The 20472-nt window shown below is 38.7% G+C and overlaps 1 protein-coding gene and 1 long non-coding RNA gene across 2 annotated transcripts in view; one reads left to right on the top strand and one right to left on the bottom strand.

The window, feature by feature from the left end:
* Window positions 1–2135, bottom strand: part of LOC138330359 (uncharacterized) — an 11848-nt gene extending 9713 nt beyond the window's left edge. The window contains exon 1 of the mRNA XM_069277936.1: window positions 1762–2135. Within this exon, the coding sequence (XP_069134037.1) occupies window positions 1762–1998 (237 nt within the window). The 5' untranslated portion in view covers window positions 1999–2135. The remainder of the gene's footprint in view (window positions 1–1761) is intronic.
* On the top strand, window positions 986–20472 carry LOC138330360 (uncharacterized). The gene is made up of 3 exons (XR_011209559.1): window positions 986–1098; window positions 18103–18280; window positions 20187–20472. It is a non-coding gene; the product is annotated as an uncharacterized lncRNA (long non-coding RNA).

Raw genomic sequence — 20472 nt, 5'->3', positions numbered from 1 at the left:
TTGCTTGTAATTGCCAACATAATACCAAAAAATGTAAATCTGATTAAAATACAGATCCTTATTATCACTACGTTGGATAAGAGGATCTGAGAACTTCACATTAGAGGTCACGTAAAGATGACCTTTTGAAATGGCCAATCAAACTGGCACTGCCAGAATCTTGACTGGGGACGAACTAGTTTGAAAAAGCAGTCCAAATTATTTCCGTGTATGTAGTCATCTCGCCTGAAGTACACAACAAAGCTAATTGTATATATATATAAGAAATAAAAACAATAACGACTGACTAGTGAGCGCTTTCGCCCCATTCAAGGGAGCTCTTCAGACTGTTTATTGAAGATGTATTATGACTGCTCCCTTGAATGGGGCGAAAGTGCTCACTAGTCAGTCGTTATTGTTTTTATTTCTTATAGATTTCGTCCGTAAGGATTTTTCTTTAAATTTATCATATATATGTATACTGGGGAGAAAAGACGTTTTCAATTGATATTGTAAGTGTAGAAACTGCATTTGCTCTGAAGTATACGTGGAATAAAGGTCATCTGGACGTGACCCCTTATGGGATATTGTCAGATCCTCTATTGAACGGAGTGGTTATAAGGATCTGTGTTTTAATCAGATTGCAAAAAATGTATACGTACTTTGAAATTGCATTGTCGGAAATTTATATACAACACAGAATAATTAAAATGTGTAGCCTGATCTCAGAACATGACAATCAATATCAATTCTGTTTGTTATTGGTTGATCATTTTTATCAGATAAGATGCAGCATATTCCTCGTACATTGAAAAGTCAACACCGATCTTGTCAGCACATATATTATCATAGATTCAGATTATAAAAATAGTCTTTGTTATATGACTGTGAGTTTTGCCGTTTTCTGATTGGTCTAGACCGCTCGGACAGGTCTTGACAAAATGCAATGTCAACCTGAGACCGATGAACACCTGTTCAGAGGTTGACATTGCAATCTGGTAACCTGGCTATATATAGACACGGGAAATTCCCTGCCTTTTCAACATTTTGGACCAATCACAATAGAACATTGCCGATATTCGAGCAATAGCCAAATCCAACATGGCAGACAACAGTGAGGTAGGATTAGGAAAGATGTTTTAACACATGTTAAATGTAGCAATATGTTCGAAAATTATTTTGTGAGGAAGTACAGGAGAATTACTAAAAGTACCTACCGAGGATAAGTGGATGAAGATTTTCTTGATTTTTGTTTTATCAGTCATTGAGCTATCCTTGCTTCAAAATTGTTTCAAGTACACTTTTTTAAAGTAGGAAAACGTGTATAATTATATCGTTTCATATAACAAAAGAATTATTGACTTTTTGTAGGTTAATACGAGGAATTGTTAAACCTTTGAAAGGTGATATTTCCCTCGGCCTTCGGCCTCGGCGAATATCATCTTTCCCTAGGTTTAACATTTCCTCGTATTAACCTACAAAAAGTCATTGTTTGTATAATGTGACCCATTTGTATAAACGAGACAAATTATGAAAAAAAATCATATCTTATAACGATGCAAATATTTGCTAGATATAAAGCCGTATCTTTCATCTACTTGTTTGGTAGTAGCAATATCCGGTGTACGCGGTCACACAATTATTATGTAATTTTTATAGTGGTCAGTGTGTTGAGGTACTAACATACAATGTAGTGTACACAAAGTACATGTGTATCGATAAGCGGCTACACTTTCTACGCCTTCACATACAAACATCTTCAGTCTATATATACACACATACCTTCGTTCGCTTTTCCAAGTCCTGTAATCCTTGCCATCGTGCTCCGGGGGGCGGGCCAGGCTTTGGAGGGGGAGCTGTCGGCCTCTTTAGCTTGTGCTCGTGAATATCCACGCTTGTGTTATAGTCTGGTAAATCCACATTGTCAGTTTTAACATCGCTAGATTTCCACTGCTTAAGTGTCACTAACGGTAATCGTCTGCTCTGACAAATGAGAGAAGGATAGCGAGAGAGAGCCATGCCGCTCTATCAATATCCCCCGAGAAGCTATGTTTACAATTATATAGGCTACTGCACATGCATTACGTCACTGGTCTATTTGCTTAGACAGATATTGCAAAACACACATTGATATCTCAACCGGATGTGACCTTATGGTCATGACCTCGTGTATTAAACATGTGTGCTGGTCATGATCACGTGCTCAATATGTGTGTCTATGAGCAAACAGTACTTGTAAACATGTACTACAATGTAGACGTGTTTGAGTGTCTCTGTAACGAAGAGGGAATCTGCTTCGTGTGAAAGTATAACGGTATGTTATGTGAATAAAAAATGTCTTATCGCATGGGTATATTGATTTGGAGAAACTCATAAGTGTAGCCGACTAGCTGCAATATTGTAGCTCAAAAGACTTTTAGACAGAAAACGGTCTTTAGAGCTACAATTGGTGCCTATTACTGCTAATGGAGCAAAGTAATGATTATGAAAACCATCATAAAACGTTTGTTTGCATTTTATCGTACTTGTTTGATATCGGTGACCTACTAGGCAATAGAACTGAACCACATAAAATATAAAATTCTCATCGAGGCAATATTTTTTACATAATACATATGAAGGTCTTTCTGAAGGGAATTTATACGGCAAGTCCACAAATTGTGAATTTGAAGTCTTATGAGCGGTATGGTAGATATTAATAATGGTAGTTATGTTTGTTTTGGACAAAAATAATATGTAAATGCATGTATACGCATAAAATAATTGGAAACCTACAAAAAAGTATAGAAAACTGTGCCCGAGTGATTTTCAGAGGCAGTGCTCCACTACGACACATAGGAACCAATCCGTACCCGGCCGAAAGGTATAGTAGGCCGGGTACGTATATTCGTTCTAGTAGCCGACCTGATTCGTATATTGACCGGATTTTTTTCGGAGCCCACAATCATTCGGACGTTGTCCGTCTAATATCTTTAGAGTCGGTATATTTAAATAATACAACATATTAAAACACAAGCCTTTAAGGTTTATAACAAGTAAAAAAATATACCTAATTATTTACAAAAACATTATCACAGTAATTTGTTTAAGTTACATATGGTGCCAAATTATTAATAGAAGTTGACAATATTGATATTGAGGTGAAATATAGACACAAATACCAGGTATTTCCATAGTATCACAGAAAATTATATCAATATTTGCACATGGGACATCTACAGTTTGATGGTACATTCTTAGATAAGATTTTTGAATTATCTAAAACATGTCGGGCTAATTAGGTACAATAAGGCAAACATTCCTTGTTTTAGCTGCTAAAACACACAAAAATGTTGCTAAAACATTTTACAGTCCTTGTTCTCGTCAAATCTAAAATTCTATTGTATCTAAAAGAGTAAGCAGACTAGTAGTTTCTCGTGAATAAATAATAATCCACTTTATATTTCGAATGCCCGTTAATTCGGAAATTTCTAAATACTGCAGAGATTTTTAATAATTGTTAAAATTCATTAAATTGATAGTTCGGGTTTTTTTTAATTAAAAAAAAGAACATATTTATCATCCACTACTTATTAACCGCCAATTTCTATGGACGACTATTCCTGTACAATTTGTCATTGAACATTTTTTGTTTATGGGACATGGCTGATCTTATTTACAAATACTAACACATCAACAATAAAGTTATACAAAAACTTCATAGTTTTATATAAGATAACTCAAAAACTTGCACTCTACATGTAACAAATGCATGCCTCAGCTGTACATTTGTATCTAGCATATAAACAAGGTGTTTCAGAAAACATGTCTATTGGTTCGCCCTTTGTCAGTATAATGTGATCGGGTGGGATGTGTTGCTTGGTGTCTTTGGTGGCATGCTTCAGTGATATAGCACTATAAAAAGGACAACAGTTCCACTATACAAGAAGACACAACACGAATATACCGCAGTCTCCCAAAACACGCACTTCACACAACATGCACGCAACACATCGCATACATGGGAGGCCTTCCTTACATGACCATAGTTGTTAATATGACGTAAAAATAATCAAACAAACAAACAAACAAACAATTTTAAACTACCATAACTTCTTCATTTAATATCATATAATTGCACGAACTAAAAGAAATTACTGAGCAAATGTTACCAGTATTTGTTTGAATACAATCATTTACGCCAGGATTTGATAATAAAACATTATGACGTCATTAATAACATCACTTAAAACAATCATATACATGTATTGGTTTTTATCAAGGTACATGTGTACATTCGATCGCACAATTTACATTATTATGGTAAAAATATCAATTTTAGGATGGAACTGCATCAGAGGGGAATTTTTAGCAGATAAATGTACCAAAATCTTACTTGGTGGTCAAACTTTAAAAAAATATCTTCCCTACTTGAAAAAATTTAAACCAGTAAGAGAGAAAGGTATGGTGACAATTCTTTTGGGATAATCATGATAATTCTTGTAAACTTTGCTATTTTACACATTTCCTGTCAAATTTAACTTTCAGTATATTACCAGTAATTTGTATATTAAATTTCTGAATAGTGTACTGATCATTAATATGATTGATGAAAGCTGTGATGGATAATGTGTGTTTAAAGATCTGGGCTTATATACATATACCATTTAATCATAAGAATTGTTTCATTATCAATTTCACTATTTGCTAGTCTATTTATGATATAAAAAAGGAATGTTTCGTTATTAAATTTAAAAGGAATTAGCAGAGCATCAATAAAATATAAGTGTTGTAACAGTCCCAAAATGCGTGCTCAATAGTTTCTATTTCATCATTACATAACAATCTAAAAAGATGAACATTTGTTGTAAGTACATGTATATGATGGTTTATCCTATACTTTAGCCACTGCAATTTTGTATTTTGAGAAACAAGAAAAGGGTTTTATAAATCATTTTCCATATATCAATGCCAAAGTTAAGAATGTCTTCCCATTTTTTCCGTCCTGTTGCAATAGTATCATATGAACTGAGTATATTGCATAAATCTTTTGCACTTTTTTTACTCTTGAAAAGAACCTAAGATATATTGGCATGTAAGGGAAATTCAAAGTTACATTTGTCACATCATAATTCGCAATATATCTTCTACAACGTAGTACTAGTACAATGTACAGTAGCAATGTTTTCAAACTGGAGAAAGTTGATGTTTAAATCATACCGTTGACAAAATTCATTGAAAGTATGTAGAATATTATCTTTTTGTTTCATAAAATCATTAACTACAGAAATCTCTTTTTGTACCAATCGTAACAAAAAATACTTTTGTTTTTAATTTTGAATAAATTGTTATGCCAATAGTGATTCAACACCTTTTTCCAGTGATGAATTTTTTTTTGTTCTAACATATACCAAGCTTTTAAAACTTTTTCCGAAAAAGATTTTTGCATTTTTTTCATAATATAAAATATATTCTTTTCCACAATGATCTTCCATTTACTGTTTCCAGGGAGAATCGGGCTGTTTCCAGGGAGAAGTCTCTTTTGATTTTGTCAGTTTTATCATTTCAAAGGAAGTTGAAAAGTTCTGAATTTAGTTTTTTAATGAAATCATCACTAGGGTTAGGTAAAGAGGTGAACAGGTGATTTTTAATTGTGATACAAGTAGAAACTTTATAACATGTATTTTACCTATGGGTGTAAGTTTTTTTTATAAAAAATAGTTTTGGTATACCATGAAGGTCAACATGGAATTCTATGCCTAGAGGAGTAAATTTAGTATTTCTCCATTTTAAATTCCACTCAGGATAAAAAAATCATTACTTTATTTTTTATTGCCAACCCAAATTATTTGAGTTTTGCTAGAATTTATTCTCAAGCCAGAAAGTTTAGCATATTCTTTTAATACTTTCATTGCCTCTTTAATAGACAATCTTGATCCATCTAAATTAAGAGAGGTGTCGTCTGCATATTGAGATATTAAAATTGACTGATTTTCTACACCGAGTCTGATACGTTTCTGTTATTATTTTTCCGAATTCTGATGGCTAAGATTTCTTTCTGCACACAAAATAAATATATATGGACAAATAGGATCTCCCTCACGGCCATCAAGTTTTATTTCAAAGAAAGAAAGTGGAAATAGCCCCCATGGTTGATTTAAATAATATTCATACTGTGTCCGACGTTCTAGACCGTGGACGGTTTCGGACAGCATGGTACAAAGCTTCACCGAAACAACTTATAGCATATCAACTAGACCTACTTATTAGAACTGCGTTGCTTGAAAACATGGGAATGAAATCAAATTATGACATCGAAATGTATACCGAAATACTCACCCTCACCATGGGCATGGTCATGGCAGCGAGACATACTATTCCGAAAAAGGGATACAAAAGTTATCAAATGCACATGCGATAGCAAGGCATAAACGTTATGCATGAATCAACCACGGAACGTATATATGTATACTTCTAGTAAATTATAATATTATCTTGATAAATAGTAACAGAATCCTCATGATGTAGATATAAAATTGTACATGTATTAATTACTATAGCTTCAAATGTATATATTTACCTTGTATTTAATCTTTGTATTTCAGTTTTGAGAATAAAAGAAATGATGATGATGATGATGATGATGTTAGAATTTATTTTAAAGCCAGATAATTTAGCATATTCTTTTAATTGTTTAATTGCCTCTAAATTAAGAGAGGTGTCATCTTTATATTGATACATTAAAATTAGCTGATTTTCCACACTGATACTTTAATGTTATTATTATTCCGAAGTCTATTGGCCAAGATTTTTTTCTGCACATAGAATAAATTTATACATGTATAGAGAAATAGGATCTCCCTCACGGAAACCAAGTTTGATTTCAAAGAAAGATGAGTGATAGGCCCCTTGGCTGACTGCTGAAATTGCACTATTGTTTAAAATATTGACTCATTTTCTCAGACTATCCCCAATTTAAAAGATTTTAATACATTGTCAATACATTTCCAATCAACTGAATCGAATGATTTTTCAAAGTCAATAATAAGTAACATATATACCTGATAAATCTTTTTCGTCTGCAAATTGTATCAAATCATAAATTAATCTAGAAATTTCATGACGCGATATAAAACCCGTTTGATCTTCATTAATCAGCTTATCTAAAACAAGTTTCACCCTATTTGCTATTGAACCAGACCAATTTTTTTAATATGATATTTAAAAGAATTAGGGGTCTCCAGCTTCTGAAAAACTTATTGGGCTTATCTCCCTTCGGTATGAAAGTTATTATCCCTTGTCTCTGAGTTACCGATAATTTTCCATTAATATACCCTAAATTTATTGATCTAACAATAAAATGACCTAAACATTTCCAAAAACATTAAAAATTTGAGAGTGAAGCCATCAGAACTAGGACTTTCCTTATTTTTCATGTTTAAAAAAAAAGCTTTTTGCTGCCTCATTGTACGTAATATGACTGTCTAATTTATTAAATTCATAGTTATATAACCAGGGTACTTCACACTTAAAAAGTCATCATTTATGCTTTGTTTGTTTTGTTTGATTAATCAACGTCCTATTAAAAGTCAGGGTCATGTAAGAACTGCCTCTCATATATGCGACGTGTAGCGTGAGAAGTGCGAGGTGGGTGTTTTGGGAGACTGCAGTATGTTCGTGTTGTGTCTTCTTGTATAGTGGAACTGTTGCTCTTTAAAGTGCTATATCCCTGAAGCATGCCGCCGAAGACACCAAGCAACACACCCCACCCGGTCACATTATACTGACAACGGGCGAACCAGTCGTCCCACTCTCTGTTTGCTGAGTGCTAAGCAGGAACAGAAACTACCACTTTTATAGACTTTGGTGTGTCTCGGTCAGGGGACAGAACCCAGAGCCTTCCTCATAGGGGCGAACGATCAACTCATGGCCAAAAGTGAGGCGGTGAGTCATTTAGGAAGAAGAAAAAGATAAGATCCTAAATTTAGTCTCCTTTTACAATCATGCAAAAGGGGCAGCAGGTACAATACCTGCCTGCAGGGCCACATCATCAATTTATGCATTTTCTTCTTCTTCAATATCTGTATTATTACCAAACAAATAAATTTCTTAAAACAATATATAACTTCATTAAGTATTTCATCCTGTTTTGTAACTATTTTCTCATTAACTTTCTCTAGTTTTGGAATGATTTTAGATGTAAAATTTCTATTTTTTAAACTAAAAAAGTATCTTGTTGATTTTCCCTCATCTATACTTTTCGCTTTTGATCTTATAATGCTCACCCTGATTTTCTTTTCTGGGATATTTTTTTCATTTCGTCTTTTTAGGTCACCTGAGACGAAGTCTCAAGTGACCTATTCTAATCGCCTTTTGTCCGTCGTCGTGCGTCGTCCGTCGTGCGTCGTGTCGTCGTAGTGCGTCGTATGTCCGTAAACAATTTACATTTTCGACTTCTTCTCCAAAACTGCTGAAGCAATTTCAATGAAATTTTGCACAAACCTTTTAAGGCATAAGGCCAATCAAAATTGTGAATTATATGGTCCCCACTCCCAGGGGGCTGTGGGAGGGGCCAAAAGGGGTATAATTTCAAAAATCTTCTTCTCTACTCACAGATGTGGTAGAATCAAATACTCTTCATAGATAGAAAGGTCTTAAGGTCCATTACAAAAATTGTGAATTATATGACCCTGGGGACTCTAGTTTCCCCCTGGGGAGGGGGTTAAGTTTACTATAGTTTATATTGGGAAAACACATTTTTGCGCATTATTTGGTCATTTGTAATAGGAAATGAGTCAAATGTTGTCAGAATTATCAGTATGAGAAGGCCATTTAATCCTATTAACAAATTTTCAATGACTGACCCCCAGGGGCCTTAGGGGCGGGGTCAAATAGGCTAAAACTTCAAAAATCTTCTTCTGAAATTCTGGAAATGGTAGAATCAAATACTTTTCATAAATAGGAAGGTCTTAAGGTCCTTTACAAAAATTGTGAATTATATGACCCTGGGGTCTCACGTTTCTTCCCTGGGGAGGGGGTCAAGTTTACTATAGTTTATATAGGGAAAACACATTTATGAGCATGTTTTGCTCAATTTTCATTGGAAACGAGTCAAACTTGGTTAGAATTATTAGCCATAGATAGCAATTTAATATCATATCCACATTGGTCCTGGCCGACCCCCTGGGGGCAGAGGGGCGGGGCTAAAAAAGGGTCAAATAGGCTTTATAAAACTTCAAAAATCTTCTTCTGAAATTCTGGAAATGGTAGAATCAAATACTTTTCATAAATAGAAAGGTCTTAAGGTCCTTTACAAAAATTGTGAATTATATGACCCTTGGGTCTCACGTTTCCTCCCTGGGGAGGGGGTCAAGTTTACTATAGTTTATATAGGGAAAACACATTATGAGCATGTTTTGCTCAATTTTCATTGGAAACGAGTCAAACTTGGTTAGAATTATCAGTATGAGATAGCATTTTGATATCATATCCACATTGATCCTGGCCGACCCCCTGGGGGCAGAGGGGCGGGGCTAAAAAAAGGGTCAAATAGGCTAAAACTTCAAAAATCTTCTGAAATTCTGGAAATGGTAGAATCAAATACTTTTCATAAATAGAAAGGTTTTAAGGTCCTTTACAAAAATTGTGAATTATATGACCCTGGGGTCTCACGTTTCCCCCCTGGGGAGTGGGTCAAATTTACTATAGTTTATATAGGGAAAACACATTTATGAGCATGTTTTGCTCAATTTTCATTGGAAACGAGTCAAACTTGGTTAGAATTATTAGCCTGAGATAGCATTTTAATATTATATCCACATTGATCCTGGCGGACCCCCTGGGGGCAGAGGGGCGGGGCTAAAAAAGGGTCAAATAGGCTAAAACTTCAAAAATCTTCTTCTGAAATTCTGGAAATGGTAGAATCAAATACTTTTTCATAAGTAGAAAGGTCTTAAGGTCCTTTACAAAAATTGTGAATTATATGACCCTGGGGTCTCGCGTTTCCCCCTGGGGAGGGGGTCAAATTTACTATAGTTTATATAGGGAAAACACATTTATGAGCATTTTTTGCTCAACTTTCATTGGAAACGAGTCAAACTTGGTTAGAATTATTAGCCTGAGATAGCATTTTAATATCATATCCATATTGGTCCAGGCCGACCCCCTGGGGGCAGAGCCAAAAAAGGTCAAATAGGCTAAAACCTCAAAAATATTCTTTTAAAATTCTGGAAATGGTATAATCAAATACACTTTATAGATGAAAAGGTCTTAAAGTTTGTTTATAAAAATTGTAAATTATATGACCCTGGGGTCTCCTGTTTCCCCTTGGGGAGGGGGTCAAGTTTACTATAGTTTATATAGGAAAAACACATTAATGAACATTTTTTGCTCAATTTTCATAGGAAATGAGTCAAACTTGGTTAGGATTCTTAGCCTGAGATAGCATTTTGATATCATCCTGGCCGACCCCCTGGGGGCAGAGGGGCGGGGCTAAAAAAGGGTCAAATAGGCTAAAACTTCAAAAATCTTCTAAAATTCTGGATATAGTAGAATCAAATAATTATAGATGGAAAGGTTAAGGTGTTTTATTAAAGTTGTGAATTATATGACCTTGGGGTCTCACGTTACCCCCTGGGGAGGGGGTCAAGTTTACTTTAGTTTATATAGGAAAAACATATTTGTTAACATTATTTGCCCAATTTTCGTAGGAAATTAGTCAAACTTGATTAGAATTATTAGCATAAGATATAGCATTTTAACATCCATATCCGTCCTCGATGACCCCCTGGGGGACCAGAGGGGCAGGACCAAACAGGGTCAAAATGATTAAAATTTCAAAAAATACCTCTAAGTTCACAGGTTTGATGGAAGCAAATACTCTTCATAGTCTAAAAAGTCAAATTTATAAATCACTGACCAACTTCAAGGCCCAGCATATGGTGTTTATATGTCTTTAATTTGTTTCATTATATATTCAAACTCAGGTGACCGTTAAGGCCCATGGGCCTCTTGTTTTGCATCCAACCGCATAAAATTTATTTCATCTTTGTCTTCCTAAAGCTTAATCTCGTCATATAATAGTTTTTTATCCTGTTTTTTCCCCTTAAATAACAAGTATTCATTTCCAGTAATAGGGTTTCTAAAAATAGTTGATTGTTGATTTGAAATTGTATACGGTCATCAGGAATTTAATCCAGTTTATTTATTTTTTTATATTTTAGAGCATTTTGTTTTTTGTGTCTTAAATAAGTTTCTCTATTGTATTAAGATATTCTAAATCATAAAGAAGTAGATTGTTAAATTTCCATAATCACTTTCCCTTTGTAAAGTCATTAAATATGAATGATATACTGTAAAAGTGGATTTTTCCGCGAGTGCTTAATTTCGCGATTTGTATGCATGAAACTCTCGCGGTGTTGTTATTTTTGCTATAGAAACACTTAAATTTTAAAGCGCATAGTCGGGCAATGAAAACAAGTATAATTGCGTTCATTGGCCTTCCAAAAGTCCTTACATATCAAAATGACGATCAAATTGTGCTTACTTTATCCAGTTTAGACCATTGAAATTATGGAAAGCCCCATATAAATTTAACACTGTTCTAAAAATAAATTCTGAAAGCGAGGCTGCATGGGAATGTCAACACAAGAAGACACAACATGAATATACCGCAGTCTCCCGAAACACGCACCTCGCACAACATACACGCAACACACCGCATACATAGAAGGCCGTCCTTACATGACCATAGCTGTTAATAGGACGTTAATTAAACAAACACATGACCCTGGCTGTTAATAGGACGTTAATTTAATCAAACAAACAATTCGAAGTTCTTCAACCATTGTCTCATTTCCCAATTTGGTGGTCTATAGATACTAGCGATAAGTATTGGTTTAGAGTTTTCAAAATTTATTTGTCAAAATATTTTAAGGTCGCGTCTTTCAAGATTATTTCTGCGAGTGAACGGTATATCTGTGCTGCTGTAAGGCGCAACTCCGTCATACCTATCATAATTTGGACGATCAGTACGTTCAGTCTTTTACTCTGTGATACTATTTCCTTAAAATAGATATGGCAACTAATACAAGGAAAGGAAATGTTGGAAACAGATGAGGCTTACAGCAGAAAGAGAAAATCCTGATAATATCTCTAGAGAACTTTGTAAACTAAGAGAAGACATAAATGACATCAAGGTTTCCCTGGATAAACTTGGTAAAAAATTAGACAGGCAGGAAATTGTTAACAAAGCCATAGGAGATGCTTAAAAAAAGTCATGTAGGAAGCTTAAGGAAGAAATAAAGAGATGTGTAATGGAAAAAGCTGAACAACTTGTGACAACGAAATGGGGAGATTCAAGACAGAGTGACTGGCATTGAGATAAACATTGAGAATCTTCAGAGTGATGTTAAGAAAATGGACTTGAGAATTGCGGAAATGCAAGACTTTGTGGTGTACCAGCAAAGAAAGATAAATGAGGCCACAGCAACAGCCCAGAGAAATGAACAGTGAAGAAAATACTTTTTTGTTTGATTTATTAACGTCCTATTCCCATGTATGCGGTGTGTTGCGTGTATGTTGTGCGAGGTGAGTGTACTGGGAGACTGCGGTAAGTTCGTGTTGTCTTCTTGTATAGTGGAACTGTTGCCCTTTTTATAGTGCTATATCACTGAAGCATGCCGCCGAAGACACCAAGAACACACCCCACCCGGTCACATTATACTGACAACGGGCGAACCAGTCGTCCCACTCCCTTTTTGCTGAGCGCTAAGCAGGAACAGAAACTACCACTTTTATAGACTTTGGTGTGTCTCGGCCAGGGGACAGAACCCAGAGCCTACCTCACAGGGGCGAACGCTCAAATACAGGCCAAAAGTGAGGCGGTGCCAAGGGAGGCATTAGGAAGGATATAGTCAGTTAGGAAGAATAGAAAAGATAAGATCCAAAATTTAGTCGCCTTTTACGATCATGCAATAGGGGCAGCATGTACAAGTCTAACGCCCTACCTGCAGCACAGGGTCATGTAAGGAAGGCCTCCCATGCATGCGATGTGTAGCGTTTATGAAGTGCAATGCATTTATTGGATTTGTTTGTTTTTTTAATTATTTTAACGTCCTATTAAAAGCCAGGGTCATGTAAGGACGGTCTCCCATGTATACAGTGTGAAGCGTGTGTGAAACGCGAGGTGCGTGTTTTGGGAGACTGCGGTATCGTGTTGTGTCTTATTATATTGTGGAACTGTTGCCCTTTTGCATTTATTGGAAATTGTGTAAATAAAAATAAGGAGCTGATTATAATGGGAGATATGAACATAAAATTTTTAAATGAAAATCACTCATGTGAGCTTACAGCATTGATGGGAAGTCTGGATTTGTCACACAGATTGTTAATGGACAAAGTCGTGTTACAGAAGACGACTCGATCACGTATATGTCTTTTAACCTGAATTTGCAAGGACTGTCAAAATTGTACAGAATGGACTTAGTGATCATTACCCAGTTTGTTTTGAGCGGAACATCTTACAAAAGTCTACCGATTGTTTAAAAATTTTGAATCCAAGTTATTTGTTGATGCTATATGTAGTGTTTGTTTGATTATTGTCAATCCAAGGTCATGTGAGGACAGCATTCCATGTATGCAGTGTGTGGCGTGTATGAAGTGCGAGGTGCGCGTTTTGGAAGACTGCGGTATGTTCGTGTTGTGTCTTCTTGTATAGTGTTGCTCTTTTAAAGTGCTAATTTTTGTTTGTTTGTTAGGTTAACTAACGTCCTATTAACAGCCAGGGTCATGTTAGGACGACCTCCCATATATGCGGGTTGTTGTGTGTATGTTGTGCAAGGTGCGTGTTTTGGAGACTGTGGTAAATTTATATTGTCTTCTTGTATAGTGGAACTGTTGCCCTTTTTATTAGGCTATATGTATATCACGGAGGCATACCGCCGATGACATCAAGCAAAACCCCCACTCGGTCACATTATACTGACAATGGGCGAACCAGTCCTCCCCATCCCTGTATGCTGAGCGCTAAGCAGAAGCAGAAACTACCACTTTTATAGACTTTGGTGTGTCTTGGTCAGGGGAAAGAACCCAGAGCCTTCTTCACCCTTCTTCACAGGGGCGAAGGCTTGAGACCAAGTTTGCATGTTGTCGTGGAACATGGATACCTGGATCCATATTCTAAGAGCGAGTTGTTGCGACTCAAGTTCTGGACATCCTATCTTCAGGATGGACCTCACCTCTGACTGCGGGTGTCGGCCTCAGTGCCGTAACGCTGCCCAGTGACCAACGCCTTGACCATGATATTGCACAGAGCGGTGGACAAACGGTCACTTCCCCTCGTCCTACACTGTCGGGATGGGAGGTTTGTTTAGTTTAGTAACGTCTTATTAACAGCTATGGTCATGTTAGGACGGCCTCCCATATATGTGGTGTGTTGCGTGTATGTTGTGCGAGGTGCGTTTTTTTGGGAGACTGTGGTATATTCATGTTGTGTCTTCTTATATAGTGGAACTGTTGCCCTTTTTGTAGTGCTATATCACTGAAGCATGCTGCAAAGACACCAAGCAACATACCCCGCCTGGTCACATTATACTGACAATGGGCGAACCAGTCCTCCCCATCCCTGTATGCTGAGCGCTAAGCAGAAGCAGAAACTACCACTTTTATAGACTTTGGTGTGTCTTGGTCAGGGGAAAGAACCCAGAGCCTTCTTCACCCTTCTTCACAGGGGCGAAGGCTTGAGACCAAGTTTGCATGTTGCCGTGGAACATGGATACCTGGATCCATATTCTAAGAGCGAGTTGTTGCGACTCAAGTTCTGGACATCCTATCTTCAGGATGGACCTCACCTCTGACTGCGGGTGTCGGCCTCAGTGCCGTAACGCTGCCCAGTGCTGCAGTGGAGTGACCACCGACCAGTCCAACGCCTTGACCATGATATTGCACAGAGCGGTGGACAAACGGTCACTTCCCCTCGTCCTACACTGTCGGGATGGGAGGTTTGTTTGTTTGTTTTAGTAACGTCTTATTAACAGCTATGGTCATGTTAGGACGGCATCCCATATATGTGGTGTGTTGCGTGTATGTTGTGCGAGGTGCGTTTTTTGGGAGACTGTGGTATATTCATGTTGTGTCTTCTTATATAGTGGAACTGTTGCCCTTTTTGTAGTGCTATATCACTGAAGCATGCTGCAAAGACACCAAGCAACATACCCCGCCTGGTCACATTATACTGACAACGGGCGAACCAGTCTTCCCACTCCCTGTATGCTGGGCGCTGAGCAGGAGCAGAAACTACCACTTTTATAGACTTTGGTGTGTCGCGGCCAGGGGACAGAACCCAGAGCCTTCCTCACAGGGGCGAGCGCTCAACTAAAGGCCAAAAGTGAGTTGGTGTCAAGGGAGACGTTAGGAAGAAGAAAGAAAAGATAAGATCCTAAATTTAGTCGCCTCTTACGATCATGCAATAGGGGCAGCAGGTACAATTCTAACGCCCTACCTGCAGGGCCAGGGATGGGGGAAATGAGCGTGCCTACACCACGGCACTGGGGTGCATGCGCTCGGTGCACGGTGCCTGTGATTTGGTGGTAAATCTACATTGCTTCACCGGATCACAGGCAAGCCTACATTTGGGGGTCACCAATCGCTCTCTAGCGATGGAGACCACCAGATCCGTTCTTAGACTGGCCAACCCCGGGCGCCTCCTACTAGAATCGGACGCACCCTACCTTACGACCAATGCAGGAGCGGGAGCGAGTCCAGGGAGTACCCCCTGGGATCTCGGGCCCACCCTCCCTCAGAGGTGTGGTGCCACCGGCGTTTGCGGCGCAGCTAAATGCCAACGCCAGGAGGGTCTACCCCCTGAGGTAAGCCCAGGAATAACCTAAAAAAAAAAAAAAAAAAAAACCGGCCAGGAACAATATCCCCTTATCAGTCCTTTAAGTAAAAGGGAGGGGAAGGGCTGGACCATACAGCAGTTAATTGATCAGGCTGGTGGACCGCCCATAATAAGCAGACTGTTGCTACAAGGGTATAATAAACTATTATCAAAAATTATAAGATAGTAAAACAAGAGGCCCAGAGGGCCTGTATCGCTCACCTGGTTTGTAATGCCAAATAATTTTCTGAATACAGGTTCATTGTTTCTTTTCTAAAGGAATTTTAATATTAACCTCTAAATCCCCTATTGGGCCCCACCCCTCCTGCCCCCTGGGGGTCAGAGCCAAAATTTATACAAGTTCTGTTCCCCTTCCACAAAGGATGTTTCTGGCCAAATTTGGTTACAATCCATGCAGAACTCTATGAGAAGTAGCGATTTAAAGGATTTACCTCTATTTCCCCTATTGGGGCCCACCTCTCCTACCCCCAGGGGATCAGAGCCAAAATTTATACAAGTTCTGTTCCCCTTCCCCCAAGGATGTTTGTGGCCAAATTTGGTTACAATCCATGCAGAACTCTAGGACAAGTAGCGATTGATAGAATTTACCTCTATTTCCCCTATTGGGCCCCGCCCCTCCTGCCCCCTGAGGGTCAGAGCCAAAATTTATACAAGTTCTGTTCTCCTACCCCCAAGGATGTTTGTGGCCAAATTTAGTTACAATCCATACAAAACTCTAGGACAATTAAGTAGCAATTTATAGAATTTACCTATAATTCCCCTATTGGGCCCCGCCCCTCCTGCCCCGGGGACCAGAGCCAAAATTTATGCAAACTCAGTTCTTATTCTCCCAAGGATATTTCTGGCCAAATTTGGTTACATTCCATGCAAACCTCAATGACAAGTAGCGATTTAAAGGATTTACCTCTATTTCCCCTATTGGGCCCCACCCCTCCAGCCCCGGGGGGCCAGAGCCAAAATTTATACAAGTTCTGTTCCCCTTCCCCCAAGGATGTTTGTGGCCAAATTTGGTTACAATCCATGCAGAACTCTACGACTAGTAGCAATTTATAGGATTTACCTCTATTTCCCCTATTGGGCCCCGCCCCTCCTGCCCCCGGGGGGGGGGGGGTCAGAGCCAAAATTTATACAAGTTCTGTTCCCCTTCCCCCAAGGATGTTTGTTGCCAAATTTAGTTACAATCCATGTAGAACTCTATGACTAGTAGCGATTTAAAGGATTTACCTCTATTTCCCCTATTGGGCCCCGCCCCTCCTGCCCCCGGGGGGTCAGAGCCAAAATTTATACAAGTTCTGTTCCCCTTCCCCCAAGGATGTTTGTGGCCAAATTTTGTTACATTCCATTCAGAACTCTATGACAAGTAGCGATTTAAAGGATTTACCTATATTTCCCCTATTGGGCCCCGCCCCTCCTGCCCCCGGGGGGTCAGAGCAAATATTTATACAAGTTCTGTTCCCCTTCCCCCAAGGATGTTTGTGGCCAAATTTGGTTACAATCCATGTAGAACTCTATGACAAGTAGCGATTTAAAGGATTTACCTCTATTTCCCCTATTGGGCCCCGCCCCTCCTGCCCCCGGGGGGTCAGAGCCAAAATTTATACAAGTTCTGTTCCCCTTCCCCCAAGGATGTTTGTGGCCAAATTTGGTTACAATCCATGCAGAACTCTATGACAAGTAGCGATTTAAAGGATTTACCTATATTTCCCTTATTGGGCCCCGCCCCTCCTGCCCCCGGGGTGTCAGAGCCAAAATTTATACAAGTTCTGTTCCCCCCTCCCCCAAGGATGTTTGTGGCCAAATTTGGTTACAATCCATGCAGAACTCTATGACTAGTAGCGATTTAAAGGAAATGTTGACGGACGGACGGACGGACGGACGACGGACGGACGGACGGACGACGGACGCCGCGCCATGACATAAGCTCACCGGCCCTTCGGGCCAGGTGAGCTAATAAGCCCCAGAATAGGGTTTCTGTATATACAGGGGTGGTCTACGCAAAGGCATTCTGCTAGCCGCCCAAGTATACGCGGTAGAAACAGTAAGTTGGTATCATCTAAGAATGTAAATAGTCAGATCTGACCCATCAGGCTAGATAGGGTCATAAACCCAGTAGAAAAGGGAAGAAGCGACTTAGTTTTGTTTCAATAAGAACAGGCAGTTCTTAGGAAGCCCGTCCACCCCTCAGTAGGACAGGGCCATATGTACATAAATTAAGTTTACAAATTACATGTACAACATTTTTAAAGACAAAGCGGTTGCAAGGGAGGTTACCCAAGTCACAGTCCCCTCTCCGTAACATCCCTCCGCCGGACGCCCATCGACGCCAACGGATGATTCCCAACGGAGAAACCAGCCCACTCAACAATCTTAGGAAGGGAGCTCCATAAAACGGGCTGTTGAACCGCACGGATGTGTATTTATTCGGTGAGTCTATCACTGTTGTTATTGTCGTAGATGCCATGCACTGTAGATGAATATGTTTACAATAATGGCATGGATATGTTTACAATAATGGCATGGAAAGGGGATTTGATCCCAATATAAAGCAGGTTGTTGCAGAGAACCTGGAGGAGGAACCTAACTACAGTGTCTTAGAGTGGTTAAAGTTAACAATACATCAAATGTATTGAGAGTCCATGTGAAGATATGTAACATTACTGCCTGCCAATGCTATATCTATTAGCCTTAATCAAAGCTGTGTCAATTGCAGGGTGTAAAGATTGTAGATAGTCTAGCATCAGATGTCCACAGTCTAGTCCCTCAGTCAGAACCTGAGGAGTTGGGTGTTGTTACAAGTAGAGATTGTCTGACGCAGGAACAGTTGTCTGAGGTGAGTCGAACACTCAGCAACTGGATTCATATATTCTCTAAAAACCCAAGTGACATAGGAAGTACTAACTGGACCAAACTTTGTTTGTTTGTTTGATTTATTAACGTACTATGGTCATGTAAGGACGGCCTCCCATGTATGCGATGTGTAGCGTGCGTGTTTTGGGAGACCGGGTATGTTCGTGTTGTGTCTTCTTGCATAGTGGAACTGTTGCCCTTTTTGTAGTGCTATATCACTGAAGCATGCCGCCGAAGACACCAAGCAACACACCCCACCCGGTCAAATTATACTGGCAACGGGCGAACAAGTCGTACCTATCCCTGTATGCTGAGCGCTAAGCAGGAGCAGAAACTACCATTTTTTATAGACTTTGGGTGTGTCTCGGCCAGAGGAGAGAACCCAGAGCCTTCCTCACAGGGGCGAACGCTCAACTCAAGGCCAAGTCGGTTGGGAAGAAGAGAAAAGATAAGATCCTAAATTTAGTCGCCTTTTACGATCATGCAATAGGGGCAGCAGGTACAATTCTTATTCCTTACCTTTTGGTTTGGTTTGTTTTAGTTTTACGTCCTATTAACAGCCAGGGTCATATAAGGACGTGCCAGGTTTGTTGGTGGAGGAAAGCCGGAGTACCCGGAGAAAAACCACCGATCAGTGGTCAGTACCTGGCAACTGCCCCACATGGTATTCGAACCCGCATCCCAGAGGTGGAGGGCTTGTGGTAATATGTCGGGACATCTTAACCACACGGCCACCGCGACCCCTTATTCCTTACCTGCAGGGCTGAATGTTGTAAAAGTATATCTCGTGAAGTGTACATGTACATTTTGTATGTATATCACAGTCTAGTTTTAATTTATTTGTTCTAATATGTTGTAAGAGCGCAGCTCTCTGCGCGGCCGAAGGCCGCGTAGAGCGAAGCTCTATTAACCATAACACGTGTGTGAGCATATAGATTCCAATACATTTCAGTACCCCTTGGACTTGAAATTGTGTCCCGCGCCTCCATGTAGGCAGCCATGTTTTAATTCTCGTTATCAGCACGACGAGATTTGAAACTTCTGTACTAGACTAAATGTGTTATCAGTATACGTTTTAAAATTGCTGTAAGTAGTTTTAATTTACGCATATACAAGAACAACGCAATAAATGTACTGGTCCAATATAAACTGTGTATGTTCTCAAGCGCACGGCACCGTCAGCAGTGACGTCACAAAGCCTGACGCCAAAGATGACGGCACAGATTCGCGCGTATTTTTGATAGCATCTGCATCTGATAAAAACAAGATTGAAATATATTGAACTATTCCATTTGGATTATTTTGAATTCTTTCTAACTATTGATATATATATATATATATAGCATGTGCATGTCAGTGAAATATTTTATTGTTAATCTCGTAGAAAAATATAGACAATATAAAGTTATGATGTTATAATCTTTTACATGTAGCTGCGCTCTTCTGAGGCTTTGCCTTAAATTCATATCATTTGCTATTGTAGGGTTTTTTCTACGCTGAACAAATGTCTTGAAAGGAAAACACCACGCTTTGCTCATCAATGTGTAGAACCTGACCAGGGTACATACGATGGCCGAGGTGAGCCATGTACTCACAACCATAAGCTCGATATATTTATAAATATATGCAAACAGGACAAAGTGAACCATATACTTGTCGTAAAAGTATGTTTCAAGTATCAAAATTAGTCTTTTGATTTTGTGTTGAAATTTTCATAAATATTTGTTTGTTTTTTTAATTCTTTACAATAAATACTACTGTAACATAAC

Source organism: Argopecten irradians, chromosome 8 (genome assembly GCF_041381155.1).
Source record: "Argopecten irradians isolate NY chromosome 8, Ai_NY, whole genome shotgun sequence".
Taxonomy (NCBI): domain Eukaryota; kingdom Metazoa; phylum Mollusca; class Bivalvia; order Pectinida; family Pectinidae; genus Argopecten; species Argopecten irradians.
The sequence above is the reverse complement of the archived record's forward strand: the minus strand, read 5'-3'. Positions and strand labels throughout refer to the sequence as shown.